This window comes from Rousettus aegyptiacus, unplaced genomic scaffold (genome assembly GCF_014176215.1).
Source record: "Rousettus aegyptiacus isolate mRouAeg1 unplaced genomic scaffold, mRouAeg1.p scaffold_m13_p_17, whole genome shotgun sequence".
Taxonomy (NCBI): domain Eukaryota; kingdom Metazoa; phylum Chordata; class Mammalia; order Chiroptera; family Pteropodidae; genus Rousettus; species Rousettus aegyptiacus.
This window is the reverse complement of record NW_023416292.1, coordinates 25,511,175-25,538,180: the sequence shown is the minus strand read 5'-3', so window position 1 is coordinate 25,538,180 and position 27,006 is coordinate 25,511,175. Positions and strand designations below refer to the sequence as shown.

The 27,006-nt window shown below is 57.9% G+C and overlaps 1 protein-coding gene across 6 annotated transcripts in view; it reads right to left on the bottom strand.

The window, feature by feature from the left end:
* The window catches only part of ADAR (adenosine deaminase RNA specific), a 28,676-nt gene extending 5,266 nt beyond the window's left edge, over positions 1-23,410 (bottom strand). Inside the window, exons 1-10 of one of the 6 annotated variants that reach the window (XR_004955212.1) lie at positions 9,638-9,789; positions 5,664-7,081; positions 3,999-4,182; positions 3,418-3,563; positions 2,756-2,900; positions 2,458-2,648; positions 1,027-1,174; positions 691-862; positions 367-460; positions 159-281 (exon numbers count right to left, since the gene is read on the bottom strand). Coding sequence is in view for 5 of the 6 variants with exons in the window: in XM_016134136.2 (XP_015989622.2) it covers positions 159-281; positions 367-460; positions 691-862; positions 1,027-1,174; positions 2,458-2,648; positions 2,756-2,900; positions 3,418-3,563; positions 3,999-4,182; positions 5,664-7,081; positions 8,763-8,816 (2,675 nt within the window). In the remaining variant the exon portion in view is untranslated. Of the gene's footprint in view, positions 1-158; positions 282-366; positions 461-690; positions 863-1,026; positions 1,175-2,457; positions 2,649-2,755; positions 2,901-3,417; positions 3,564-3,998; positions 4,183-5,663; positions 7,082-8,762; positions 8,832-9,637; positions 9,790-23,290 lie in introns of those variants that run through there. The other 5 variants (XM_036234854.1, XM_016134134.2, XM_016134135.2 and 2 more) reach the window with 5 other exon arrangements.
* Positions 23,411-27,006: the final 3,596 nt, after the last annotated feature.

Here is a 27,006-nt window from a genome sequence, read left to right as displayed (position 1 = left end):
TCGGAGCCGTCCTGCCGAGGTAACCCGGGGGGGGGGGAGCACTCCACAGTGGCTGCAGGGGGCCCCGCGGGCCGGCTCAGGCTCGCGGACCAGGGGGGCGTCCGGACGCCGGCCGGCGGCTGGCAGGGCGGCCGTGGCGACAGCGGAGCCGTACGGACCTGATGTAGAGGTGGAAGGACACAGTCTCCTTTATCCGCAGCTTCTCCCCACCCCTGGCAGGCTCGAAGATGCTGTCCTTCGCGGTCTGGGGGCTGTACTTCATCAGCTCGCTGTAGAGAAACCTGCGGGCGGAGGGCTCGGGTGACGCTGGGTCCCGGGGTGGCGGTCGCTTGTCATGGCCTCGTGCAGAAGGCCCTCCCGGCTCACCTGATGAAGCCTCTGCGGGAGATGATCTCCGCGTGGCAGTCGTTGACGGTCTCGCCTTTGAGGCTCAGCGAGTCCCCCTTCACGCAGCGGTTCCCTGCGGGGGCGTCCACAGCGAGCGTGAAGGGTCGAAGGGCAGCGGCGGCGAGGGCTGCTCTCCGGGTCGAGGCGGACACGGCCTCGGCTCCCCAGACCCACCGCGCTCTCCCCTCGGGGGCGAGACCTGCCTCCTGCCCAGGTCACCGCAGGGAGGTGAGACCCCTGCCCCCCGGCCTGGACCTCGCGCCCAGCGGAGGACAAGGAGGACGAGCCGCGCCCCGCACGGACCTGTCCCCAGGCTGACCACGACGCCCAGGTCTTCGGAGTCTTTCTTCATGACGATGGCGGCCAGGATCTTGCGGCCCAGCAGGGAGGGCTGGAAGCTGTTGGTGAGGGCGTTGAAGCAGCGGTGGCTGAGCATGGCGATCTGGTCGTGGAAGGTGCTGCCGGTGAGCGGGAGCTGCGGGGACAGGGCCGCGTCAGGGCCACGTCAGGGCCGCGTCTTGGCGCGGGCGGCGACGGTTCGCGGGTGGCAGCTGGGCAGCCAGCTCCACCCAGACGGGTGAGCGGACCCCAGGGGAGCCTCCGGCTGCGCTCCCGGGGGCGGCGCGGCCCCGGGGTTACCTCCGTGAAGCCCATGCGCTCCGCCTTCTCGCTCTCCCCGATCAGGACGCGCAGCGCGGCGTCCGCGGCGTCCTGCTTGCCTTGCTTCTTGCTGTGCGCGCAGACGGCTGGGAACCAGCGACCCCCGACTTTGGCTTGGTAAACGAACCTTCGGGACGAGAGGCAGGTGGTAAAGCCCAGCCCCTACCTGACGGCTGTCCAGAGGAGGGCTAGTTCTGCCTGAGGGGCGGCCCGTGCGGCCGGCACACGGCCCCGTCCCCCTCACGGCCGTCTCCGCGGCGCGTCGCCCGCCTGGGACGCTCACGGATCGTGACGGCGTTGCGGCTACATCATGCGCCCCTTGGGCTGCTTGCCACTCAGGAAACGTTTTCCTCTAAACTGATTTAAAATGCACCGTATTTAAAAAGGAACCTGCAGGTCGCCACTGCAGCGTGAAAGCCAGTGTGTCACTTGCCGTAGCGTGAAGGTGGCTGTACGGCTGAAGACGGGAACCCGCGTTACTGAGTCATGGCTAGACGCATGGCTGCAGAGGCTCTGGGCGGCCCCCATGCGCGGCCAGAGTCCTCGGCTCCCCAGGAGACACTGGCACCGTGTGCGCTGTCCCCACGGCTCATTGCCATGGTGCCCGGTCACGTGTGCACAGCTCACTGAGGGCCAGCAGCTCGTCGCATCTGCGAGCTAGTCCTGGAGGTCTTAGGTTCGGAGCCAATGACCGGAAGCCCCGGCAGGTTTTACAGAAGACTTCACAGACGAGAAAGAGGAAACGGACCGAACCTGGCACATTCGGGAGGTGACAGGCAGGGGACTCATGGCGAATGAGGGGTGCCAACGGGGGACATGCAGCTGGCAGGAGCCTGCGCCTGTCCTCCTGGGGCGTCTAACCCAGGGTGGGCCGCTGTCCACGCCCCGGGCGCGGCAGGAGGCCGCTGGGCTGCGGGGTGCGCGGCTCGGAGCGCTGGCTCCTTTACTGTGCTAAATGCTCTCGCGCCCGATGCGGGAGAGCAAGCCAAGGACAAGCGGTCACGGACAAGGAGACACGCACAGCAGATAAGCGAGCACAGGCGGACAACCGTACTAGTAAGACAAATTTAGAGGACGAGATACCATTTTTATGAGCTTTCCTCCTTAGCAACTTCTAATATGTGCATGGAAATTTCTAGAAGGACTCAAGAAACTGGTAATAACATACGGGTCTGGGGAGAGAAACTAGAAGTCTGAGATAGAACTGAGACAATTCACTGCATGCTTTTTAGATCAGCCTGGACGGTTTTCTATGTAGAGCAGTACTTTACAAATTAAAATGAGTAAAAAAAATGAGAAGGACCGCGCTCGCTGGGTTAGGGACCGTGTTCTCAGGGGGCCCGGGAGACACGGCCACCACAGCTAGCGCCCCGCCTGTGACACAGGCTGTCGTCAGGGCCCGGCACTCACTTGGGCTCGTGCGGCGGTCCGGACTGGTCGACCAGCTTGAACTCGGCGGCGAAGCCGTGGGAGCGGGCGTACTCCAGCAGGCCGCCCACGGGGTTGGCGTTCAGGTACCTGACGAGCTCGCCCACCCGCCGGACCTTGCTGGGCACCGCGGACTCCAGGCTGTCAAATGGCTCCGAGCTGGCACTTCCAGGCTGCGGAGAGTCAGCCAAACACAGAGGGACCGTGACACTTCGGGAAGCCGAGGGACGCATGGGCCGCCCCGAGCCGCCCTGCTGCGCAACGGGCAGGAAGGGCCCACCTGGTTCTCGGACGGCGGCACGTCGGTCGCCTCCCCGTGCAGGGCCTTCATGGCTTCCTCTGCCGCCATCTGCTTCGCCGCCTTCTTGCTGGGGGCACTCGCGGTGGGGAAGGTATGGGTCCCCATGGCAACGCAGTACTGGAACCTGACGGGGGACGAGAGGAGGGTCAAAACGGCTTCGGCGGCCCTGGTTCACCTAGTCACGTCGCCACCCTTCACGGCTTGGGACTTCAGCGCCTCTGTGGCTTGCAGAGCTGGGGCCTCTCCCCTCCTCCTGCCCCGTCTCTCCGGCCGGGCTGACCCCTACTCAGCACTTAAGCATCAGCCTAGCTCCACCTCCTCCAGGAGCCCTCCTCTGACAGCTAAGTGCAGGGCCGCAGGCCAGCTTCTCGGGCACGACCCGGTCCTGCACGGGCACTTCCCGCCACCAGTGCCCTCCGAGCCGCGCCTCTGCCTCGCGCTCGGTCCCTGCTTCGCCCTCGGAGTCCTAGACCCAGATTCTCTGCCACATGAGCAGCAGCCGGGCCCGCAGGGGCCCCGCTGTCCATGCTGAAGACGGGAGCAGCTGCTCCGTGAGAGCGTCTGCCGTCCCTAGGGCGGCCAGAGGGACGTGTCTCTCTCTGGAGGCAACCTCGGCAGAGATACGGGACGCGAGGATGTACTTGGGGTCATGGGCGGGGCCTTCTCTGGATATGAGGCGGAATTCGCAGGAGCTGCCCAGCTTGTGCACACACTCGAGCAATGTAGTGACGGGGTTCTTCCCAGAGAAGGCTGCTGCTGGAGGGGCGGCGGGCTGGGGCTCTGCGGTCTGGAGAGAACGAGACGAGGGGGGGGAAGCACAAACAAACAGCTAAGAAAGCACCGGCCGCCGCAGCGGGAGGAAGGGGCTGGGAGGGGTCTCCGGCCAACCGCGTGCCAGGCTGGCTTTTCAAAGGGAGAGGGCGGTGGGAAGCAGCTATTTAAAAGTTCTGGGTGTCTTTAAGCATCTGCCAAGAGAGGAAAGTAGACTTGACGCTCTTTAAGGGCTGTTTTAACTCTGAAATTCTGCAATTCTTGGAGGTGGGGGGGGGACGGGGCAAGAAGGGGAGCTGGTCCGAGCAGGAAAGGCGGGGGCTGGGGGAAGGGCGCAGCCCACTCCGGGACAAGGACCGGCGGCCAGGCCCAGCCTGCTTGCCCAGTGCCGGGTGGCGTTCGGGCCCTTGGCTGCCATGGGGAAGGGCTGCCCCGTGGGCCGCACACCCACCTGCCCTGACTCCCTCTCCGTGGGACAGTAGTACGGCTCTTCCGGTCTCCCACTGTCCGTGGCTTTAGCTTCCTCCAGCAGAATCGCCATGGCCTTCATAGCCGCGTCCTGCTTGGCCACTTTCTTGCTGCCAGCTTCAGCTGGGGGAAACTCTCGGCCACTGATGACAACTTGGAATTTAAATCTCGACGGAAAGTGATTAGATGCGTGAGCACCAGCCTAGGGCCCCCTTCTGCCCCCTCCACAGCGCCTCGCCCGGGGGCCTTGCGACTTGTGGAGGACGTGGAGGGCGGCCGAGGGACGCCTGTCCCTTTGGAGGCTCGGCCTGTCCCTACGTTTGGAAACAAGGCAGCCAGGGGCTCTCCCCCCACAGCTCATTAGAGCACCCCGGCCACAGGTGGGGGAAGCCCGCCCCCTCCCTGTCGTGGACTGGGCAGCCTGCACACGCACGAGCTGAACGCCATCGCAGCCTCGTGAGCAAGCGGAAAGCCTCCGTCCTACAGCAGCGGAGGGGGCGGGCGAGGGCTGGGGCGCACCCACTGCCCCATGGCTTGTTTTCGGTGGTTCTAAAGCTGGGTCTGTCTGAAGCCTGACAGGAATTTCCCCTTGTTATGCAGAAAACCAAAAAGCGTTTGTTCGGGGCCTCTGGACTGAGAGCTTAGACCTCCTTTGTGCGAGCTTTCAAATTTGCCCAGCTCTCCGCTCAATCTGGGATTTCCCTTAGAAAAGTAGGTCAAATTTCTTATTTCCTGGGTCTTCGGAAGCATGCGAACATGGCATCAATGTTTCCCAGCTGGAGTCCAAGGAGAGGTTAACCACAAACCCCGTGTGGGGCGGGGCGGAGGGAAGAGGGGGCCGTGGCAGCCCTCCAGCGTGTCCCCACTCCGGGCCCTGCTCGGGGCCCTGCCGGCCTGCAGGAGGACACGCCCCTCACCTAACGGCTCTCCTGCAGCGGGTCTCTGCGTCCCGAAGGCGGGCACAGTGAGGAGCGAGGGGCAGGCGGGGAGCCCTCGCCCTTAGAACCAGCCTGGGCTAGAAGCACGGTCAGCGGCCCTCTCCCCCGCCCCGCGGGCGTGTGCTCTCACTGGGGTGCACAGCCGGGCAGCTTCTGGGGGTTCAGCTCTCTGCCAGGCCCTCTGGCAGCTCGTTCTGGGCACCCCTGTCCTCCTCGGTCTGTCTGCTGGCCCGCGGGAGCCTGGCCAGCTGAGTGAGGTGACTTCTGACTCCACAGCTTAGGGGTGGGGGCGAGGGGCCGCCCCCCACCTGTGCAGAGGGGTGTGGAAGCACCACCCCGGACAGGCTGGCAGCGTGTGTGCCCCACGCTGTCCCTTCTCTGCAGGAGTGGGGGCCGGGGGGTCCACCAGCCGCCTGCCTGCCTCGGCCCACGCCTGTGCCCCTGGGGGCTCAGTGCTGGGAAAGGGGGACGGCACACTGAAAGGGGTGGGAGGGGAGCCCCGTCCTTGTTACCTCTGGCCTTAGGAGGCCAGCGCGACAGTGGCACACGAAACCGTCACTCCCAGGAAGTTTCGCTTTAGCCAACCCCCTCCAGCTCAGCCAAGATCCTGGCTGGTCCGAGGGCTGCTCTCCTGGCTCACGACCTGGACGGGGCCGACAGGGAGCCCCGGCCACACGGTGGGGAGGGGGGCGCGCCGGGGGCTGCCTTACCGGGGCTCGTGGGGCGGCCCGCTCTGCTCCAGCAGGTGGAACTCGCAGCTCTGGCTGGCGAACTGCGCGTACTCCAGCAGCCCGCTCACCGGGTTCTTCAGCTGGCACTCCGTCAGCTTCTTGTAGGGCGAGCACCGCGGCCAGCCGTGGCTGTAGAAGGACGGCATCTCCATGATGGCGCGGAACTCGCCTGGGGCCGCGCGGATGCTGTTCAGGTCGTCCGGGATGTCGTCGGTGGCCCACTGGCCGTTTTCAAAGTCCACGTAGCCTGCTCTGGAGGGGCCGTTGTCGTGAACGGGGGGCTTCAGCGTTACTGGCTCCGGCGTCACGGCCTCCGGCCTGCTTTCCAGCTTGAGGACCAGTCCCTGTCCATTCTTCACGTCCGGGGCTGGCGCGCTGTCCGAGGCCTCCGGCATGGCTGAGTTACAGGCGGGGGGCTCCACGCTCCTTTTGGTCTCGGGGACAGCAGCTTGAGTGGTTTCGGGGACACTGTTCATGTTCCTCTTGATCTGTATCCTTTCTCGCTTCTTGTCTGTCAAATGCCATATGGGAGGGGTTGTCCCTTGCCTGTAGACGTCCCCCTGCCTTTCCAAGTCAATCAGCACGGCACTGACATCCCGGGCCTTCGTGAGGCCAATGTTTTTAGCCAAATTCAGGGCGGAGGAGCCGAACGCCTGAAACAGGTACTCACAGATCCTCTCCTTGATCTCGGCCATGTCCAAAGGCTCGGGAGGGTCTTCCACACCAGACGTGGGGTTTCCGTCTTCGGTTTTGAAACTGGGGTCTGAGACTGGAGCTTCCCGGCTCCACCGGTCTGCTGTGGCCGCCCAGCTGTGCTGGTCCTGAGCCGGAGCCGACACGGCAGCTCTCCACAAGGGGGGTGTCCCCGCCTCCTGGAGCAGCCTGCCCTTCTTTGCCAGAGAGTATAAGACGCTATTGACTTCCTTCTTTGAGGCCTGCAGCCTCCTGGCCAGATCATGTGCTGTGGTGGCCTTCCCTGCGCCGAGCTCCTGCAAGAGCTCTAAGACCCTTTGTTCAGGCCCCTGGCTGATGTTCAGCTCCTGGAGGTGCGAGGAGAGCGTATCAACACCTCTCCATGGCCGGGTCCTGCCACGTGGGCACGGAGGCCGGAACCCCCTGTGGAGCGCCTGACTTCTGAGAGGCGCGGGCCTGGGGACGCCCCAGGTCTCCTGCTGCCTGCCTCTGGCAGGTGGTCCTGGAAACCTTGGCCAGAGTCCAGGGAGGTTTGGTGGCAGTGGTGGTGTCTGTCTGCCAATTAGGGGCGCTTCTGGGAGCTGGCCCTTGAGAAATTCTATTTGCCGGAGCCGGAAACTATTAGGATACACACCCGGCCCTTGCTGCTGGTGTCCGAGCTCGTAGCCTTGGAACGGACCAGGGTATCCGCTGAGGAAATACCCCTGCGGAACAGAAGACGGAGAGAGAGCGATCAGGCTGCGGTGACAGGCTGGGCCCTGTGGCGGGGGGGGCCTGCCCACCTCGTCAGCATCGCCTGGGGACCCGCTGAAGTGTGGAGAGGGGAGCAGGGGGCAGAACGCTGAGCCCCCGGGAACCCGCAGGGCCCCGACACCCCGGCGCGGCCTCGCCGGCCACCTAACTCGTTCTTTTCCCTTCGGCACATTTTTGGGGAGCTGAGCATGAATCTTTGCACTCATGGAAACAACTCGGAAAAACAAGTAAATGTTGTTTTGTTTTAAAAAGAAACAAAAACAGAACCATAACCTAAGATGTCAGAGGCGACAGGGACCAGAGCACAGCGCGGCACAGCCGCCCACCCCATCTCGAGCGTCTGTCCTCGGGACGGTGAGGACAAAAAGGTCGTAAGCGGAAGCCCAGGCCTCCGAGGCTGTGCCACGGGGCACCCCCGCCCCGGAGGGCACTCTCCCTGGGCGGCGGCGGGGGCTGTGGGAGAACGCCGTGCTGCCTTCCCGGGCCCAAGGACCTGCGCGGTGAGGGTGTCAGCCCGGGACGGGGCTGCCTCGTGCCTGACCCGTCTGCGGGACTCCAGCCCTCTCTCCCCCGCGGCGCCTGTCGCGACCAGGCGCCGAGCGCTCCTGCTCCCCACTCACGGCGCCCTGGCTGCCGAGTCCCCGATGACCGGCGGTTCCTCCAGGCGGGGCCACCACCAAACCTCATGCCCTGGAACCCCTTCCGGCGGGCAGTCAACTTGTCATGGAAAGGGCCGGGTGGGTCTTCCATCGTAGCGCAGGGGCCACCACCACCCGCCACCCTCTGCTTACAGGCAGGTGGAGGGCACAGATTTGCTGACTCCGGCTCTCTGCTGAGGCGACTTCCCCGGGTTGTGTCGTCTGCAGCTCCCTGACCCACGGGACCCTGCCGCGGCTGTGGCCAGCCCGCCCCGCCTGTCCCCGTTCTGGGCCCACGACCTCCTCATCCAGCCTGGGCCTCACGGCTGGTCACCTGCACCCAGACCCACTGTCCCCTTGCCTAGTCCAGGGCTCCCACATGGCGTCGGAGAAGGACGCTGCCCCTGGCTGAGGGGCCTTACGAGCTCTTCCTCTGGGTCGCGGGCGGTTCAGCTCACACACTGTTTCTCTGCGGGGCGAACTCTACCCTTTTAAAACCCCCTCTCACAGTCGGGGACCAAGCTCCAAAGCCCCCTCTCACCTTGCCCCCCCTCGTTGGCCCCCCAGGTCGGTGTGAGGGCCTCCTCTCCCTCCCCCGGGTGGCCTTCATGTACCCCCAGAACCTAAACGCACCCTCTTAGGAGGCTGCGCTCGAATCTACTGTCTCCAGCCGCCACCTTGTGCGGAAGCATCAGACTTCACCTTCCGACGGCCGAGACGGTCTGTCCACTCAGACACCAGCCACCAGCTCAGAGGCCGCACGGTCCAGCTGCGCTGACCGCTGCCCTCACCCGGCCACACTCACCCTCACCGCCAGGAGAGATTCGAGGGAGAATAGTGATTACTTCTTTACACGCCCCCTTGGCTGCCCAGAAGCCGAGTGGAACCATCACTTGAGAACAGCCCCCAAGCACCGGGGGACGCGGTGAGCACGGGAAAGTGGGGCCCAGCCCTGGCCGCCACCCCCCAACGCTCCACATCCCCTCCCGCATACCAAGCCAGCAGACGCCCACTGCCCTGCGAAGTTTCGCATCCACGTGTAGCTCATGCATTTAGGGCAAGACCAGAGCCCACCTGGCCGCGACAGGCAATACGCCTGGAGGCGTGAAAATGCTTTTCCTTCCAGTCGCGTGTCCCTTGTCCTTTTAAAAGAGATACACACACACCCCCTACAAAAATGTACATGTGCACGCGTGTGGATACACGTCTCTTAAAACATGGACGCAAGCGCACATACGGTGAGGCTGCTGCTTCTACAACCGTGAGCTCCGCGTGGAGCCAGGGCCGGCCGTCTGTCTCCCACCCCCGCGACGGAGGTGCAGAGCCCTCCGGCCCCAGGACGGTCCTCCGCGCTCTGCGGCCCCGGCCCCCGCCCGGGCCGGCGCGGCCACAGGTGCGCTCCCCGCCGCGGACGGCGCGGGGACAGGGCCAGGGACACGTCTGCTGCGCGCGAGCCGCTCCTTCCGCTTTCGGCCGAGCAACGGCTCAGCGTCCGGACGTGACCCCTTTTGTTTATCTCGCCACCTGCCGCCACCTGCCGAGGAACATTCGGGTTTTTCCAGTTTGGGGCAACCACGAGGAGCTGCCAGAAAGCGTCCCCTCTGGTTGAGACGGGGTCTGCTCTCCCCGAAGCCTCCAGGAAGTGGAGAGGCGCCGACGGAAGAGGGTAAGAGTACAGCGCCGGCCACGCGCGGCGGGGGCGGGGCGCCGCGGGGCCCCCGCAAAGCGGGGCGCAGGCTCTCCCCGCATCGCCCATCGCCCCGCGCTGCGCGCTCGCGCCGCCCACTTGTCGCGCCTCTGCCGCTGTCACGCCGAACACGGGCACGAGCGGCGCGGCCGGGGCGGAGCTCGGGCCCGGCTGCCGCTCACCTGTCTCGGGTCCATGGCGCCCGCGAGGCATGTCCGGGCAGCGCGGCGACGGTCCCCGGACGCCGCCCGCCCCGCGCCGGCCGTGGCTCCTCCGGCGCTCCGCTCGGCCGCGGCCTCCGTGGGGATGGGGACAGCAGGAAGCCGCCGCAGGGAACGGCGGGCCGGGGGCGGGGCCGCGGCGCCCGTTTTCACTTTCGTTTCTCGGGAAGGGCCGCCCCGAGGCCGGGAGGCGGGGCTTGGCCGACCCCAGGTGCGACCGGATCGGCCCGTCCTGTCCCGGGCGCCGAACGCGCGCATTCCTCGGAGGGCCCATGGGGACCGAGCGCCCCGTCGCCCTCCCCGGGCCCCTCAGGGGAACAGGGGGTGAAGCGACGCTAGATGAGGACGCCCGGGAAGCCCAGCCCTGGAGCAGGGCCAGGGCGCCGTCCTCTGTCGCCCAGGTGCGGCAGCAACGTGACTGTGTGTCTCTAACGTGCAAAGCGGGCAGGGTGGGGGAGGGGCCAGATCGCTTCAAATGACTAACGCCCCCTCTGTGCACCACTGACTCATGCTCCTGGGGTACTGAACACTGACTCCAACAGCAATCGCCAGCAAAACGCCAGACAGTAACGGCGGTGAAGAATTTAGGGGCTACGCCCCGCAACCACCCCAGCCTGGCACCCACCCACCCCAGCAAGGGCGAAGCCCTTTGCCAGCACACCCCAATCTTCACCACTCCGCCAGGCAGGCGTGAGCCCCAACACGAGGTGCGGACCCGCTCTGCAGGTCCGGCTGCGGGAAACTCACTGGCTCCATTGGGTCGCCCCGCAGCTCTCCACAAGGGCACTTCCGTGGCCCCAGGGACAGCTTCAGCTGCTCTCCTGACCAGGCTTGCTACACACTACCTCCCTCGAGGGGTCTAGGGAAGGCCCCCAGAGCGTTGTGCTAGTGCGCGCAGGCTCCCTCCCCGGCACCTGTGAGGCTTTCTCTCTGTGGCTAATTCCAGTGTTTAGCTCCACTGCTTCTGAGCCTCACGAGGCAGGCCACAGCTCCAGCTGACGTCCTCCCTCCACCGTCCTCTTACCCCACCACCCGCCAGTCACCCCAGACTTCGCGCTGGGTGCAGGCTGTGTTTCCCCTCTGTGCCTGTGCACAGTGCCATCCCTCGGCCTAGAATGTCCTTCTGCCACTGCTTCTGGGGAAACGGGCTTGTGAGCTCTGCCTGTCGTGTGAGCTCCCAGGGAGACTTGCCCGCTCGGGGTCGGGCAGTGGGCGTAGTTTGTGATTCCTCATTCGGGCTTCTCCATCACCCTGCATTTGGCCTACTAGAGCTCTTTCAACCTCTTCTGAAAATGCCACACCCAATCATTTAGCACAACTTCACTAAGCACCAATATGTGCCAGATGTGTGCTGGGTACCAGGACACAAGCATCTTCAGTGAGCAGCCTGGCGGGGAAGACGACGCTTCAGCATTTGTCACAGGCTTCTGAGTTTATGTTTCTGCCTCTAGGGCTGTAAAGTCTTCCCCTGGGGGTGGGAACGTGGGCCGTACGTCCCCACAGCCCCTGCAATGGTGACCTTCAAGGGCTGGTCGGTTGACTGAATAACAGATTGGGAGGAAAAACAGCGGCCCAGGAACGTTACACAAGGAAATTAAAACATCGATAAACGGTCTCACCCCGTGGGGCACACGCGGGCGAGGCCACTGGGCATCCCTGCCCACCGCCAGGCAGGCCACGTTCAATGGCTGGTTGGGCCAGCGGGGGGCAAGGGCTCCCCGCCACCTCAGGAAACTGGTTCAACGTTATCTAGGAAAGGCGTGAGTGCTCACTCCCTACGATCCAGCAAGGACACTCCGAGAGCAAGAGCAACAGTGTACAAGGTCCTTGCTGTGCTATTCGCAACAGCCCCCAAACCGGAAACGACCCAAACGGCCGTCAAAAGTAAAACAGGTAAATGGTGGCACATGCCTACGACGGAATATTATATAGTGACAACAATGAAAGCGCTAAGACCACAGGCAACAAGGTGGGTAACTGTCGAGACACGACATTGAACGAGAGAAGCCGCATACATACTGCAGGGTTCCATTTCCACTAAGTCCCAAACAGAGCAAAACTGACGCGTGCCTGCACTGCGCAAAGGACAGGATGCCGGGTACCTCCGGGGGTGACGCGGGGGTCGGCTGGGAAGCAGTGTTCTGAGTACTGGTGATGTTCCAGTTCTTGGGTGGTGGCCACATGTATGTCACTCTCCAACAGTTCATCAAGTGACGCGCTCACGCTTTATGCTTCTCCGCGCACGTGCACGTGCCACAGTTTTAAAACTCCCTGCAACAATTCCAGCCTATCTTCCCACGTTCTATTTTCCACGTAAGTCAAATGAATTATGTCTTACCTCTGCATCCCACAGTATTTAATCCTTCTACGAGAATGTTCCAGAAAAGCCTTATCACAACTATTGTGGAGGGGAAGGTGCTCAGCTGCTGCCTCTGTCCCTTTTACTCTAAGGGAGGTGGCACCGGCGAGGCAGAAAGGGGAACCATGTCTCCGAGGCAGAGGGTCAGTGTGTGCCTTGGAGGGAGAACTACCCTTGTCATTCGATCTGAGCAGCTCAGGGGACCGCAGACAGCCTCATTCATAAACCTTTCGCCTCCTCCCCCCAGCAACTGCTCAGCTCCCAGGGTGACATAAATCTTTGTGCTGTTCTATCATAGGGACTTGAGGAGTTGGATGAAGCACTTTAAAATACTGACCAAAAGTACGAGGTCGATTCCAGAAAACTGCAGAAAATGCCGACGAGCACAGTCACAACGACCCCTAACCCTCCTGCGTTCTCCCGGGGCACAAATGTGTCGTGAGCACCTGGCACCCCTCCCCTGAGGTGCCCGCTGCCCCCTGGGAGAGTAAAGCCATGCGTGAGCCCTGCCACTGGGGGCTAACCACCGCCTGAACGGTGCAGCGTGACCCTGTAAAGCGAGGAGAGCACGAAGCAGCCCCTGCGCGGTGCCCTGGAAGTCTGGCTGTCACCGCACCGCCACGCCCCATGTGCGCCTTCAGGGACCTGGCTTCCCAGCTATGGGGAAGGCCGCCTTACCATCTGGCCGCCGAGCTGGTTGTAGCTCCCGATCCCTGCTATTCTTGCTTCTTCACTATAAATAACGGTTAGTCTGGCTTGTTGGGGATCTCCCGTCTCACCTCGCTGCGCGCACAAGCCTTTCCAGTCGACAGTCGCCCATAACCAGCCTGCTGCACACATGGGCGACAGCCGATTGGCTCACCCGTCTCCCTACGGCAAAGCAGATGTCTGCAAACGCCAATATTTGCACACAGTGACACTGCGACGGAAATGTGCTGCCTGCGAATGCAAGCCACTCCACTCGCACCGTGCCACCAGAAACACAGTACATTACTGACTCCCTTTTAAGTACTGGGGCATCGTTTCCGAATAGGACATGCACAGAAATAAATTCACGTGCTTAACTCCTAGGAAATACATAATAAGCAATTCACAGAATTGCTAGAATTCCTTTTTATTTTTTCTTTTGGTTTCTTTATTGTTGGGTTTTTTATTCCACTGTAAGTTACTGCCACACCAGCATAATTTTCAAAATTCTGAGTGTTTTCCCACAATGCCCCCGCTGGCTTTGAAAACCTGTATGGCCTTCTGCAGACAGCAGTGAGCTGCCCGCGGGCCGAGCACTGCTCCACGCGGCGTCGGCGCTGACGGATGAGCTCCACGTGGGAATGAGCAGACTGGCTTTTGAAGTTATAAGAAACGAGGGATGCCTCAGAAGAAACGGAAGTCTCCAAAAGCAGGTGAGCGTCTGTGCCCAGCCGTTACCCAGTAAATGAGACAGCGGCGTCTGTCAGTTCCCGGAGGCGCCGGGCACTGTGGCCGCAGGCGTTAGCGCCATCACTGACCAGGGCTGGGGTCCACACGCTGCCGCTCCCGACGCCCGGGCCCGCGCTGAACGCTCCACCGTACGTCTGAGCTTGAACAGCGAACGTACGTTTAATCTCGTAACAAATCCACGAGGTGACCCTCCACGACGTGTGGTTTTATGCGTTAAGTCCTGACACCCTTTAACTGCCCTCCGATGCCAGGCGGTCTGGCATATCGCACCTGACTGCCCCCTGGTTTGCCTCTGACCAGCACAGAGAGGTTCAGCTTCCGGCCCACATTTGGGTTCCGAAGGGGGAGCCTCCCACTCGCTCCTGCCTCCTCTCCTCTTCTTCTCTGGCCCAGCCTGCGAGTGGCTGCGCTCGGTCCCACCTTCCTGCAAGGGCAATGTCCCCATGCCGCAGGTCGCAGGAAGCAGAGGGGACAAGCGCAATCCGGTTTCAGGCAGACCTGCAGGCAGCGTCTGCCCCGAGTCCTGCGGCTTCCCGGGGAAGCAGGCCCACTTGGCCAGCAGCCACGCGGCCAGCCCCCTGAACGGCCAGTTCACCACACCACCAGGATGCTGGCTCAATGTCTGCCTTTACGCGCCCTGCTCTCAACCGACCGGTTTTCATCTGTCTTCCTAACAATATTAAAGGAAACGTAGGGGCTCGGGGAGGGGCTGGGGGCAGCGGGAGAGTGGGGGAGAGAGGCCCCGGGACTGATTTTCTGTGGAGTGACCTGGAGCCACTCCCAGGGGCTGAAAGGCTCTGCGATCCTAACACCTGACCCGTGCCTTTAAGAGCATAACCTTCAGCGCTGCCGGGTCACAAACATTCGCGTCAACACATAGAGGGGAGCAGCGTGGGAGGCGGCGGGAGGAGATCCGGGACGCTGGCCTTGAAGACGGAACGAAGCGCACGGCACCGGGAGCTGGAAGAGGGAGGGGCACGGCCCTGCGACACCCCAGTTTCGGCCCAGTGATAGCGACAGTGATAGTCTGCTCTGACCTCCAGAACGGCGAGAGAATTGCCATTGTTTGAAGCCCCCGAATTTGTCACTGCCGCTCTAGGAAACTAATACACCATCCTCGGTGCAGCCGGCGAGCTCTGTGGGGCCCAAGGGAGGAGCTGAGAGACCAGCTGTGCTGGGCGACACATGCACAGCCACAGTTTCCACTTTTTTGGTTAAGACAAGCAGCCTTCTCATCACTCTCCAGAAGAACTGAAGCTTTTTGTTTTATTTGAAAGAAAAAATGGATATTTCTTTAATATAACGAAGACTGTTTATCATAAATCAATGGTCAACACCACATTTAAAATGAAAGTTAGGCAGCCCTACTAAAATAGGACAATAAGGAGGGCCACCATTATCTTATTTCCTTCATTCTGAGATGTACTCCACACATCCCTGATATCAGAAAGTGAATTATGTGTATTTATATAGTAGCTCCCAAAAGATAATAAATCGATAGCATGTTTTTATGCTCAACGGTCTTAGAATTAAAGAAATATGATATTTAATATTGTTTTGAAAATGTTAGCATATCCTATAAATGCCAGCGGTCCCCAGCCTTTGTGGCCCCAGGGACCGGTGCTCTCATGAGCATCTAATGCGTGGCGGTCTGAGGCGGCGATGCCGGCGCTGGGGGCGGCTGCAGACACAGACGAAGCTTCGTCCGCTCGCCCGCCGCGCACCTCCTGCTTGCGGCCCGGGTCCTGACAGGCCATGGGTGGCACTAGTCCACAGCCGGGGGGGGGGGTTGGGGACCCCTACTCTAACAAAACAGATAAAAGATGAGCTTTTAAAAAAGGAAAAAAAAATTATGGCACAGAGAGTGCCATAACCCTAGTTGATTCCAAAAGATCACATGAAAAACTCTTAGAACCAACAGTAGTTAAGGAATACGGCTGGATATAAGAAAAATATACAAATGCAACTACTTCCTTAAGCAAAAAAAAAAAAAAAAAAAAAAGAGTATATTCTTAACAGCAAATAAAACATTTTAAAAAGGGAGAAAAATCTAGGAATAATCTTAAAAAATGCGGAGAGCCTGCATGTGGAAAGTAGGAAACTCTGCTCAGGAATACACGTCTCAAACAGGATACATCAGCCCTGAATGTGATGGCCAGATAGTTGATTAATGCCGGTTAGCGCCAAATTAAACAGCAGTTTACTGCAAAGTCCAACGAGGCCAGGGCGGCAAGGAGCGGGTGCCTGACCACAGGGCTGCTCTAAAGCGCCAGCGTGCGGACGGACAGGCGGGAGCGGCCAAAGTGTTCTAAAAAGGGGACAGTACAGGACTAAGTCAAGGCAGTGCCGGCACAGTGCAAGAACGGAGCTGCAGGTCGACAGAGCAGGGCCACGGCCCCAGCGGACCCTGGCAAGTGCACGGACCCTGCGCTGACGGAGGGGACTCCAACAGCAGCAGCGAGGGGAAGGGGGTCAGCCAACCGACGGGGCCGATCGGTCGGCTTTTGGGGGAAAAAAATATCTATCGAACGCCTTGCCTTACATTAATAAGCCAACATGAATTACAAATGAACTGAGGGATTAGCTGTAAAGTATTTTAAATAAAAACACTGATAACAAAGTCAGTGTGTGCAACGCAAGACATTGCAGTGAAGACCGACGTCTGTTCCCTGCAGATACGTTTCTGTGCTTCAAAAAAGTGATGTAACATTTGAATATGTTCAGAGAAAAAAGTTTAAAAACATATCAATAAAAAAATGGGGACAGACAGGGAATCGCAGGTAGAATGCCCGCGCAGGGCGGTCACTGGGCACGGAGGGGGGCATAAGGCCCGCACTGTGGTTTATCTTTTGATCCTCGTGACCACGTATGAGGGGGATGCACTGTTACTGGCCCCATGTTACAGAGGACACTGAGGCAGGACACCCTTCGGCGTTGTTCAAGGTGACACAGCCGGTCACCAGCAGACCCGGGATTCGGACTCAGGCGCTTCACAGAGCGGGTGCTCCTGGCCGCTACGCTGAGCTGCCCCAACTAAAACTACAATCAAGAGAGGAAACTCACGAAAGAGGAAGTACAAATGCCTCGCAAGCACTTGGGGAAGCATTCGATCATGCTTATAATTAAAGACTCAAAACCATAATACGATTTATGTTTCCATTCATCAAATTAGCAATTTAAAAGCCTCAAAAAAAGCCAATTCGCACAGTTTTCCCCTCCAGTCATGTCGCTGCGCTAGAACAGAGGGTGTGCAAAGCTTCCAGGACCCACGACCTGAGGAAGCTTCCTCTGTGACCCTCACCACTAGCTGCAGTCACACATTTGCAGGATCATGTGATTAATCGTCACATGTTTCTGGGCTGGATGCGTCTGGGCAGGACAAGCCCCAGGACCCAGCTCAGTGCTCAAGAAGGTAGTCGACGAATTTGTCAAATGAATGTATGTTAATGACTAAAAGAAAGAGAAGAAGAGGAGAAAAGGAGGCGAGGAGGAGAAAGAGGCATGTACCACACCGGCACCGAGACCAGACTGTGGGTTCGACTCTTCTACAAGGCGGTCGGACAGTGTGTCGGAGTCTTAAATACGTCCATAACCTCAGCCACCATTGTTACTGATGTGATCTTATTACTACACAGATGTTATGAGTAGGTGTAATTAATAGAATCATAAAACTCTACCTTGGGGTTGATAATTTGAAATCTAGCACAAAAAACTTATGTTCACCATAGAATTGTTTACAACAGCAAAAGCCTGAAGACAGCTGTAATGTCCCGAACCGGAGACGGCGTCGGGCCGACCGTGGCAGTCACAAACCGCACGACACACAGAAGGGGGGTCGGAGGGCCTGCCTCGGAAGGCGTTTAGTTCTGGTGAGTGGGAAGAACGCTGTACGCAGAGCAACTTTAGCTATGAGGAACGACACGCTGACGGCCCGCCTTTCGGAGCGGGCCCCGAGCCTGCCCACTTTCCTGGGGAGGCCGGGCCCCCGCCCCAGGCCCAGGGCGAGGCCGCCGTTAGCGAAGAAGCTGGTGCTGGCGACCCCGCGTCTCCTGGCAGAGGTACCGGTGCTACAGCTCAGGCCAACAGAGCACGCGAGGAGGCCTGCGGGAACTCTGTGACAGGTTCCTTGCTGTGACTGATTGACGCCCCGGGGAGGGACACCGTGGAGCTGCCCAGTCAACCAGCCCTGGACCACCCACCCGCGGGGGTGACCGACACAGCACCGCGTGAGGCCCCAAACCCTTAACGATGGTGCCTGAGAGGTAGGGTCACCCGCGATTTTACCCATTTTAATAGTTTTCTACCATTTTCTAGTTTTCTATAATAAAGCATCTATCACCCCCCAAATCAGAAAAAAGTTAACAAGAACAAAGAGACGAATATGCACTGCATGCAACGTGCCCTGCGAAGCTCAGTCTAGGAACAGAAACAGCCGTGTACACGAATGATTAAAACAAAACGTGACAAAGCCACAACGAGATGCCAGTTCTCGGCTATCGGGATGGCTAAAATAAGCAGAAACGAACGCACGGTGTCTGACGAGAACCCTCCCACCGCCGGTGGGACCGTGAAGTGGTGCCGCCATTCTGGGAAACGGCTGGCTACCCTCCAGCCCTGCGACCATACTGGGCACTAACCGAGGAAAACGGAAAGACGTGGCCACAGAGGCCTGGGCAGGAATGTCACGGAGCCAGGCGGGGAGGACAGGGAGCCAGCTGCTGTGTGACGGTGCAGTTTCAGATCTGCAGGATGAAGAAGTTCCGGAGATGTTTCACAATGCAGACATCCGTGCACGTGACATGGTTAAGATGGTAAAGTTCACGTTACCTTTTTTACCACTGAGCTTTCTTCTTGATAGTCCCAAACCAGAAACAAACCGGATGTCCATCAGCTGATGAACGAGCGATGGAGACGCGTTCCCGCGGAGGACGCTGCCGCGCCGAAGGACCCGCGCACGGAGCACACGCTGCGTGACGGATCCACCTCTGAAATCTGAGAACAGGCAAAACAGATCCGCGAGGCTGGGCATGGGCGCGCCGGTGGCCTTGGGGCAGTGGCGACCACGAGGGCCGCAGGGGACTCCTGGGCCGATGGCGATGCCGCGTTTCCTCCATCTGGACGGCGAGGAAGCGGGCGTGCTCTGCGTGTGCAAACGCACGGCGCGGCGCACGCAGAGGCGCCGTTTGCTGTGTTTGACCACGTCGCACGGATAACGCGTCGGGGAAACGGGCTGAGGGGCGGACGAGGCCGCGCGCTCGGGAGCCGTGGGCGAAGCGAGCGCGTCCAGACCAGGCCCAGACGCACACAGCTCCACGCGGCGGTTTGTGGAGACGCTAGGACAGTAAAATCGTGAGGACTGAACACGTGTTTGAGTCTCAGTTTTGTGAAGCGAAGCTGTGACAGTCTGATAAATGACCTTTAAAGGAAAAAATACGATACACTAAAGATCTTTAAAACAAAACGCAGACCTTTATCGAATTCAAACTGATTTTATTTAAAATATTATACAATATTTTCATCAAGTACCTTGTTAAAATCTGAACTCAAACTGAATATTAGTTTTTTAAAGTAATATACCAAAAAGGGAACTATAAAATAGAATACAAAAGGAGGAAAAAACATTCTAAAGCTTACAAGCAAAGGAATTTTAAAAATTTGTCTACAAAAAAACAAAAAATAGAGTTTTTAAAGTTTAATGATAAAACCAAAATTAGGTGGCAAACAACAAACTGGAAAAATATTTGTAGTAAATAAAGATTTTCGGTTGTTTTTCAAGGAGCGGAAAAAGTTCTAACTTAACCATAACAAAAAAATGCAAATCAAAATGAGACACCGTTTTTCAAGTGGCTAAGACTTTTCACTTTTAGTGAGAACACCCAGCCCTGGAGAGGGCACAGCGGGGCGCACCTGTGTCCTCCCTCCAGAAGCGAAGCGGGGCGAGGCGCTGGGTGCTTGGGGGGGGCGTGCACCAGCAGCCGCCCCGCCGCAGGCCCTACAGTGTTTGCGTGAGAACCACCCTTTTTGTTAAAAGAAATGAGTGGACGTGCCTCACCTCTCTTACTTTTGTTGGGAGGTAAGTGTGACAATGGATAGCTCTCAGGAGGACAAAGCGCCACGACAACCAGGAAGATGGCTGGGGGCAGGGACTCGGATGCGGCTCGGAGGGGACCCGGGTGCAGCTCGGAGGGGACCCGAATGCGGCTCGGAGGGGACCTGTGCAGGCTCGCCCTCCCTGGGAGGGGGCTGGAGGAGAGCGTGCTCTGGGCCACTAGTCCCCACTCCAGCTCTGCCACGCACCCCGATGGGGAAGGCGAGGTGCAGACGACATGCAGAACGTGGCTGCATCGGCGTGAAACCCAAACGCCACCGAGACACAGGGACGTGTGCACAGGCTGTTCTCTTACTTAACAGCCAGAACCGCGAGACCCCGAGAAGGGCCGGGAGGGGGGCGCGCACCCAGGCACCGCTGGCGGCCCTGCCTTTGGAGGGCGGGGCGCGCCGGATGGAGAGGGCTCTCGTTTTTTTCATAATTTCCGAACCTGGATTTTTCTTTTTTAGCTTTTGAGTGTTTTGGTCTTCAAAAAGAAAAAAAAGTTTGAAGTTTACAAGCCTCGATCCCAAAACTCCAGTTGAAGGCTAAGTTGTTTCTATAAAGGGCTTAGAACGGCGTCTGGCACATTGTAAGTGCTCCGCTGCATGTTTTAAAAACAAATAAGAAAAAAGACTCAAACTATGGAAAAAACCTTAACATAGTCCTATCGTAGTTCGGAAAGGTGTCTCACGGGGTGGAGCTTCCAGGTGGCTTCTTCTTGGGGCCTGCCCGCTGGCCCCTGCTGGTTCACACAGGCACGGGGAGGACTCAGCCTTTCCGGGGGGCACTGACATTTCCGGGGGACACTGACGTTTCCAGGAAGACTGTACCTGCCGGCAGGTTGGGGTCCTCAGCAACGCGACGCCGGCGTTTTCTCCCCGTGGGCAGATTTTCATTCATTCGTTCGATACACATTAAGCACACACTATGTGCCAGGCACTGTCCCAGGCCCCAGAGATGCAGCAGTAAACACAACAAGAATTCCTTCCCTCGTCATCTTCACGAAGCTGGTGCTCCAGTGGGAAGACAGGCAATGAGCAAAGCGCCGCGTAACGCCTACTGGCTGTAAGCGCTACAAAGATAAGGATGCCAGCTGAGGCTGCGAGGGGAGGGGCACACAGCAGAGAGATCCCTGTCCCCAGGCTCTGAGTCTGAGTGCCGAGCAGCAGCTAGCTGTGGTGGCGGGCGGGTGCCTAATTCACTGACGAGGCCAAGGCAGGCTTCTGGGAGGACGAGCCAGGCCTGAATCCCGCGGAAGCCAGCCGGTGACGCGATAGGGGAGGGCAGCCCGAACGGCAGACGCCAAGGCGTGGAAGGGCACGAGAACACAGGCGATGCCACAACAGAATAACAGTGTGCGACAGACAAACCAGGTCGTTGGAAGGCTCCAGGAGGGCCTCGACGAAATGGGATGGGAGCGCGCACGCAAGCGCACGTGCAGGTTTGCCTGCCTGGTACCTCCGCACCGCCTCATCCCGTGTGCTTAACAGGAGGCACGGTGCTCCTTCCTCCCGGGAGTGGGCCTGTGACAGAGCTGTCCCATCGTGACGCCCCTCGCTCCTTGCCCCGGATTAGTTTATTCTGCACGAAGACAGCTGTACGATCACGGGCTGTGGCTGCCAGTGGTCAGCCTCGCGGCGAGTGCGGAGAAGACAGCGGAAGAGACTGGGGCCGACAGACAGAGGGACGCGGAGAAAGGCCAGGCCGGAAGCTCACCTTGGACTTCCCAGTTAAATGATCAGAGGGGAAAACCTCTTTTTTGTCTTAAGTGAGTTTACACTGGGTTTCTGCCACTTGCGACTAGATTAATACACTCCCTCTTCAAGAAAGAGCTTCGCTGTGTGCGGCTGTGGTGGGGGACCAGGAGACGGGAGGCTGGGTGCTGTCAGAGAGTTCCTCCTATTAAGTTCGCTAAAGACCCTGACATATAAGTCACAGTCTAAATGGATGGCGTAAATAAACCTTGAGTCCCTAGTAATTCACTCTATGGCCCTAAACCATCTTCAGAGAGGGAGCCCACAGAGAATGGTCCACCCAAAACACTGAGTGCATCATGTTTAGAGCCGCTCTGCTATTCCCATGTCAACGCACATTGGTCACAGATCTTTCCCAAATATTTAATTTGGCGACAACTTTCTTTATCCCTGGTACCAAACAATCGTCCAGTGTTGTCCAGAAAAGCACCCAAGCAGCTGTGCCTATCGTGGTCCAAGCCTAACAGACATCAGAGCGAAATGAACCGCTGTATCTCTAGAGACCACTACAGAAGCCCACAAGCTCGAAGCCCGTGTTCACGTGTCTGAAACCTCTAATCAGTTGGTCACAGATAATAATACCAACCTCGGTCCGAAACAGAGCTTCAAATCTTTAAATCCATGAATTGGAAAGATGCTTGTATAGCACGGTAATAGTGTAAAACAGCTGGGCTTGAGGGGGCCTTTGTGCATTAAGCGATGGGTCTCCTGGCAGAAATGACAATACCTTAAGAATTTCCTTCCTTCCACGGGCATTTACCAAATACCTACTGTGTGCCCGCGATGCCAGCTGTGTGCCTGTGAGCCTCTCCTTTTTCTCTGGGTGAAAAGGCCAGTCTCGTTTCACATCTGGACCACGCTGGGTAAAATAAAAGATAATGGATCACTGGACAATTTGAGATGTTACTCTTACAGCAAATGTCGGCCCTCTCAACTCTGCTCATGCCTCCCTCCTCCCACTGTGCGGGTTCACAATGCCATGACTCCAGCCACTGCAAAATCACAAGACTCAAACTATGCGGGCTGAGGATCCTGGCCAAGACTCACCATCTGCACCTGTAAAAAGGGTGTAATGCGTATTGCTCTGGGTTGCCGGAGGGATTAAATGAATGAGTGTATATAAAGTGCCTGATACCCTGTCAGGCACGTAGCAAGTGCTCAATAAAGAGAAGCTATAATTGATAAAGTGAGGCAGGCCTTAACTTCTTCCCAGTTCTAAAATGTTATGGAGTCTGTAGTTGAGAGATGATGAGTTTTGAGATTCCCCCTCCCCTCCCCCAAGTCTGCTTTATCATATCTGACGGAATAGCACACATCCAAAATAGCAGAAAGTTCCCCTGCTTCTCAAGCAGCTGTACCAATGGGAAACCTTCCGCAAGGGAGCAAGTTCAAGTGCAAGCGAAGCGGGCTGTGCCCTTGCCAATAATAGCTAGACACTTCAACTTCTGACAACAGCCCTGTAAGGTAGATATAATTATCCTCATTTTGTAGATATGACTAAGTAGGAGTAGAGAGGTTAAATAACTCGATGTCACGCAGCTGGCCAGCGGCGGACCCCACTCTGAATTCATGCCTCTTCTCAGTTTCCCTGCCCCCACACAGCGAGCACTCAACTGTTTGTCACATAATGAAATAACAAAACGATATTCCAGGAGCTCTGAAACCACCGGCACAAGGCTTCTTTGGCAAAGGCAGAAGTTGGCATCATCACTCACGTTTGCCTGACACTTTGATGCTCCTGCGTTCTCTGCTCCCGAAGACCTGTTCGGGCAAATCCGGCCTCCGTCGCCGGCCACCGCCACTGAGCAGGCCTGTGAGCACGTCCCCTCCCCGAGCGGCTCGGGCTCCGCTCCTGCTAACCGCACGCTGCGACTCCCCCACTCTGCACTTTCAATCCCACGACAGGTGTCCCTTTTTGAAAGGCAAGTTTCCCAAACTGTGACACCAACACGGAACACCTGAGGCAGGCTTACCCTCCGGAGGGGCGCACGAGTCGAGCCCAACAGATGAGGGAAGGGGAGGTGACGCAAGCAGGCCCTCCGCACCGGGGCCAGAGCGAGGCAGAGCGCGGCGGCCGTGACCCCGCCGTGGGCTCTGCCCCGCGGCCGCCTACGCCATCCCCGTGCTCGGCGCGCCGAGGGCGGCGGGTGTTATCCCGGGGATGCGGCGCGCGCCTCTGCAGCAGGACCACAGGGCGCAGGAAGGCGCGCGCCAGCCCCGGTCCCGCGCGCCTCGCAATCCTGTCACTCCGCGAGGCGAGGGCGCTGGCCAGGGGGGCGGACAGGGGCCTCCGGTGCCCAGCGGCCGGGCTCGGCCGGCACGAGCGCCGGACACGCAGCCGCGCGCCCGCCCCCCGCCCTGCGCGGCCAGCCCCGGAGCCCGGCGCGGCGACCCCTCCGGCGGCGCGCGCCGGGCGCTGCGCCCGGGACGGGGACGGGGACGGGGACGGCGGGGACCGGGAGGCCGCCCTCTTACCCGGCGCCGTGCTTCTCAGGGACGCTGCCGCCGCGGAGGCCGCCGCCGCCGGGCCCGCCCCCGCCCGCCCCACCACGTCGCCCGCTCTGCCTCCGGCCGGGAATCAATGGCCCGGGCGCGGGCTGGTGACGTCACCGGCGCGCCGCGCGTGGGCGCCACGTGACCGCTCGCCCTTTTGTTTGCGTCCCCGCCCAGCCCGGGTTCTGTCGCTCTGTCCGCCTGGGGCTGCTGCCGATCTGTGGACGGCGCTGTCGGGGGCACCGTGGGCAGCCGGTCCTCGGGGGCGGGGCGCTGCATTGTCGCTCGTGGCCGTGGTTAAACGCCTCGGTCTTGTATAACGTAGTTGGGCTGCAAGGCCTGAGACGGTAAGTGGGTACCATCTTTTTTTTTTTTTAATTTAAAAGATGGACCTCAAGTACATAGAATTAGTTATGAATGCATTCTATTCTGTAGTCCTTGGAGGCCCGTTTAATTTATTTTAAAAATGATGTGATGACCCCCGCCTTAACTTGCCACCTCACCACCCCAACCCAGGAACTAAGATATTACCAGTAACTTTCATGTACTTCTAAGCGGCCGTTTCCTTTACGCCGCCCCCACCCTCAGACGTCACCTCCATCATGATCTGTGTTTACACAGCTCTCACATTGCTTTAAGTTCTTTTCACGGTTATTTGTATTGCTAAGCAATACATCTGTACTCATTTTTGAGTGTTTTTGAACTTTCAACTAGTGTTCTGGACTTTTATTGTCACAAACAAGTTACCGAGTGTCTTAGTCCACTCAGCTTGCTACAGCAAAATACCAGATTTAGAGACAACAGAAATTTGCTGCTCACCGTTCAGGAGGCTGGAAGTCAGGATGCCACTGCGGCTGGCGATGGCCCTCTTCCTGGTGACAGACTTCCCCGTGTACAGTAGCAGGAACTCTCCGGGGGGGGGGGGGGTCCCTTTTATAAGAACGCTAATCCTGCTCAAGAGGGCTCCACCCTCGGGACCCAAGCACCTACCAAAGGCCCCACCTCCCAGCATGGTCGCCTCCAGCGTGAGGGTGTCAATGTCTGAGCTCTAAGGGGACAGACACATTCACACCCGAGTGCCAGAAGCCATCCTTCTTGTTGAGTGAAGTTGCATTTCTTTCATTTTCACTGCTATATAACCATCTGTTATGTAAGCGTATCATAATTGCTCTATCCATCCTCCAGCTGCTGAACATTTATGTAATTTCTGTTTGTTTGTTTGGTGTTTTGTTTGTTTGTTTGTTTGTTCGTTTTTGCTCCTTCCAACAGCGCTGCTATCAGCATTGCCTTTTGGTGCTTCTGTACAAAAATTTCTCTTGGGTATGTTGACCTTGGGGTGGAGTTGATGGGTCTTGGGAGTGTCGGTGTTCAACTTTATACGACATTCGAAGTAGTTATACTTGTTTACACTCCCACCAGCGTTCTCTAACATTTCAGACTTCTTGATTTTTGGCAATGAAATGCAAGTTAAATGGCCTTACTGGCATATCCCTGAGGTTAAGCATCTCATAGATTGATTTACTGGGCATCTGTAGTTCCTTTTCTGTGTAATGTCAGTGTTCTGGGTTCAATGAATTTTATGGCAGATCAAGGAAAACAATACGACCGCAAGGCAGCAGTTAGCAACTCAAGCTTTATTTGGGGAGCTTTGACAGGTTTGAATGCAGAAGTCCCTCGCAGAATGAGAAAATCTTGAGATTTTGGGGGAAGGGGAGTTTGGGAACACATCCAGAAGCAGAGAAGGGCAGGGGAATTCTCAGACGTGTAACTGACGCTGCCCAGCTGCCTGGCCGGAGGTCTCCGGGTTGGAAAGCTCTAAGGGCAGCTTGGGGTCTTTGCAACCACAGGGTTTGGCATCTGTGCCTAGCAGGTGTTGGGTACAGTTCCGTGAAGTATGCAGAGGGGACGAGCAGTTCTAAATGGAAGAAATTCTGCTTATCGGGCCTATACTGGGTGTGTAAGAATTTGAGTTTGGTGCTGGCAGGCTTTTGAGCTTGTAGATCCCAGCCTACTGTAAAGTAACAAACCACATAGGGGCCAATACATACACACTGTCCCTGTCTCATTTTTATAATAGTTCATGTCTTTTGCCCATTGTTTTAGTTGCTTGTTTGTCAAATTCTTTATATACTATGAACATTAATTTTTTTTGTCAGTTATATGTGTTACAGATTTCTTCTCTCATATGAGCTTGACTTTTCACTTTCTATTTTGATAAATAGATGTTCTTAACTTTGAATTTATCAGTATTTATTCCAGTATTTGAAAGGTGTCTTCCATCACTCAGTAAATAAGGAAGGGAGGGACTTGTCTCCTGACTCGTTTCCCCTGTCACGATGGTTAATACTCCTGCCCTCTGCATTGTGCATGTGTCCCCTGGTGTCCGATGACTACCTGGGTGACCCCCGTAGGGAGGAAGGGGTATGTGGTGCTGTTGTGGAGTGAGGTCCACCAGTGTGTGCCTGCGTGAAAGCAGGAGTCCGTGCAGAGTTGTCCCAGCAGTGGTGGCCATCGCTGGAATTAAAGGTCCCAACACCCAGGTGTGTTCATGGCTGGACATGCAACTCAACACACAGGGGACCAACCAGGGTCCTTCCTAGTGTTTGCAGGGGGAGCTGATGACGGAGGTAGCTTCTTCCTTTAGGTGGTTAAGGTCAGGTGGCATCAGAGGAGGCCTTCGTGAGGCCATCTCCCCACCACTTGGGGAGTGGGTGTCTCGAGAATGAAGCTGAGGAGGGATAAATAACGAAGCAGCACCCCTTGGACACCTCTGGCCCACGCCTGGCCCCACTCACATCTGGAGGCACCCTGACCTCCTCCATCTTGGGCGTCAGCGGATTCCCTTTTATCGTTTAAGTTTCTGTCACCTATATCCAGAAGAACCTTACCTAACACAAGTATTATATCGACTTTTATTTGAATTTAATAGAAATGAAGCAAAATTGAAATGAAAGTGGAAGAAATGCTGAACTTGAGATAAAGCTTTTTTAGAAACAGCAGATAATTTCTAAAAGGTCCTTGAAAGTTAAACAAAATGTATGAAAACGCTTCAAGGTCAAGCGTTTTGCAGCTGAACTTGAGGTTTCTTAATAAACATAAGTTTAAGTTTGCAGAACAACTTAGTTGTCTCAAAAACTAAAAGCCATCTCTGATGTCTAACCATTCAACCAACCAACCAAAGGTATTTCCCTTAACT